This window comes from Musca autumnalis, unplaced genomic scaffold, assembly GCF_047663935.1.
Source record: "Musca autumnalis isolate F117 unplaced genomic scaffold, ASM4766393v1 scaffold_3, whole genome shotgun sequence".
Classification (NCBI taxonomy): Eukaryota; Metazoa; Arthropoda; class Insecta; order Diptera; family Muscidae; genus Musca; species Musca autumnalis.
In genome coordinates this window covers 140,382,927-140,385,440 of record NW_027411866.1, presented here as the reverse complement: position 1 = coordinate 140,385,440, position 2,514 = coordinate 140,382,927, and the positions used below count along the sequence as shown (strand labels likewise).

At 41.2% G+C, this 2,514-nt stretch overlaps 1 protein-coding gene across 1 annotated transcript; it reads right to left on the bottom strand.

The window, feature by feature from the left end:
* Positions 1 to 379: 379 nt before the first annotated feature.
* On the bottom strand, positions 380 to 1,254 carry LOC141400149 (protein lifeguard 1-like). The gene is made up of 2 exons (XM_073979598.1): positions 1,176 to 1,254; positions 380 to 1,112 (listed from the first exon to the last, which is right to left on the bottom strand). Exons 1-2 carry the CDS (start codon positions 1,195 to 1,197, stop codon positions 406 to 408), a joined length of 729 nt encoding a protein of 242 aa, XP_073835699.1. The 5' UTR covers positions 1,198 to 1,254; the 3' UTR covers positions 380 to 405.
* Positions 1,255 to 2,514: the final 1,260 nt, after the last annotated feature.

Sequence of the window (2,514 nt, the reverse complement as noted above, 5' to 3'; positions counted from 1 at the left end):
GTATTGTTGTTCGCTTAGTGCGAATGTGCGTCTGTGTGTTCGCTGCACAGATTCGAGGTGTTGCCAGACATGTTCAAGAGGATTCTCGACCAAGGAGATTTTGGGATATAAATACAGTTGGAACTAGCAATGACGAGTTAGTTGTGTTTTAAGAGTTGAACTGAACAGATCGGTTAAAGAAGTGCTGCGTGCTAACTAGAGACGAGCTGTGTGCTTAGTAATTAAAGTCGCTTCCGAATAAGTGTAATAAAGTAAATAAAGCATTGTAGAAACGTAATCTTAAACGAACCCTGTTTTATTTGGTATAAATCGTACTGGGGAATAAAACAACGTCTACACGGAGATTAGTTAAATCTAATTCCGTAACAGTATATAAATAAGAATATAACAACATTTATTATGCAATCAATTATCGCATCCAATTATATGTAATAAAAATAAAAATATTTGCAAAATATCAATATAAAGATTCAATGCTGCAAAAACATGTTCATCCGGACCAATGGCATAGGCATGATTACCGCCCACCATCAGCTGGGTATCATAAATTATAAATACTGAATACACAAATACTCCTATTGAACAATAGATTATCATCAGCATATAACTGCGGAAAAAGTATAACAACAGTCCCAAGATTAGCAGAACTATCAATGAAATAAGCAGAACTCCACGAAGCGGTGTAAAATCCCATTTAGTTTGCATTGCAAATAGTGAAAGAGCGACACAGATCAGTGCAGTTGAACCGGCTGCCATTAGAATAACTTTTGTATCATATCTACAGCTAACGACAGCCAAAAGAAAAGTCTGCGCCAGTGTAAAAATAATCAAACAGATATAATTGATTGGAGATTTGCGTCGTAAATCGGAACAGCATGACAATAATAGCGAAATTACGAGCAATATACCCAAAGCCACAAAAATCAACATGGGATGAACTTCGATATATTCATAAAAAGCATCCCACAAAACTAAGGCAGTAACTAGACCCATTGTAACCAATAGTTGGGCGGCCAATATAAGATAGGATTTCCGTATGAATCTCCTTCGCACCAAATCATTTTCAAAATCTGTATAAGATTGATTGTCCTGTTCGATTTCAATGGAGGTATCTAAAATGTTGGAGATTTTATAGTCATCGAATTTAGATTATCGGAGATTTTGCAAAGACTTACCCAATCCCCCAGCAGATCTCATTGGCTTGAATTTGTTTTCTTTTGTTTTAATTGACAAAAAAGTGACGTATAAGTTGAATAAATAAAGGAATACAGTTCGTATAAAAAGTATTTTACTTGAGATTATTATGCGGCCCATACATTCCTTGGATTCCTATGAGACAGTTGCAGTTTACTTCCATAGTGAACTTAAAAGTGTATCGCTCTGTGATCTGAAAATGAACACTCCTCTGATACTCTCCAGTCCACTATGGCTGTATCTTCCATATTTGTAAGGGTTAGGTCAATGACCTCCTCCCTTACCCTATTAAAGGTGGCAGTGTTACCCCTATTACATACTCGTAGATTATTAACTAAAATAAAATCGAATATGGACTCACCTCTCACATTGGTGTCACTGCTTCTCCAGTGGAAGTGGTGAGCATTTGCATCACAGCCCATCACTAACCTGCAATTGCCCGTCGTCTCCTTCACTAGTTTGCGCACCAAATCGCTTGGTGGGTCGGGTGCCTCATACGGCATGTAGCCCTACCGGTAACTTCGTCTAGCCTCACTACAGTCGTATCGCCATCACTGTAATTGTAGAGTTGAATAAGATTTAGACTTTTCCTTGCTACATTACAGGTTCTTACCTTGTCTCCACTACTCGTGTAGAACAGGAAGAAGTACTTATCGTTTAGTCCAGAAACCCTATTTTTATATAAATAGGGTTCCTGGACCAAAGCGATATCTATTGCAGAGTCTGTGAAGGAGAGAAGAAGTTCGGCAGCCGCGGACTTACAGTGATGCAGATTGATCTGCACCACCCGAAGGCCATGCTGCCGAACTACTTTACTGCGACTTCGAGATCCGGAACCGAAGTCCACCGGAACCGAAGAACAGCACTCCCCCACAGTCTCTAATATAGTCCGCACTCTCACTATCAATGGTGAATCGCATCACCATGCCGTCTCTCTCTTTGAAATAGTTGAGAAGCCTCCAACTATCAACGAAGAGACCTCTGTTCTGCTTCTTCAGCATCTTGACCACTTCCCCTGCATCAGAGTCGGGAGGAGGCACCCACGATGTGGCTACGATTCTCATGGGTATCTCATCAGCAGGGACCGCGGCCAGCCTGTAGCCGTCCCAGAGTTCACCATCACCCTCTATTAACTGGATAAGGAAATCTCTCGACTCCTCATCCTGACAATAGAGGATTTTGATCCCTCATTGGACAACCGCCCTACCTAAGCCGGTTTTCCCGGCGTCTACCTCATCAGAGGTAATAGCTCTCCTAAGGAGCCGTTCCACTGCGAGCCAGTGCGTTTCGCTGATCCTCCCATCCATATCAGCCTTATCG

Excerpts from the sequence above, each read along its gene's own strand:
- LOC141400149 (XM_073979598.1), bottom strand. The coding sequence starts at position 1,197 with ATGAGATCTGCTGGGGGATTGG. Across the intron at positions 1,113-1,175 it reads GAGATCTGCTGGGGGATTGG|ATACCTCCATTGAAATCGAA; the intron begins GTAAGTCTTTGC and ends CCAACATTTTAG.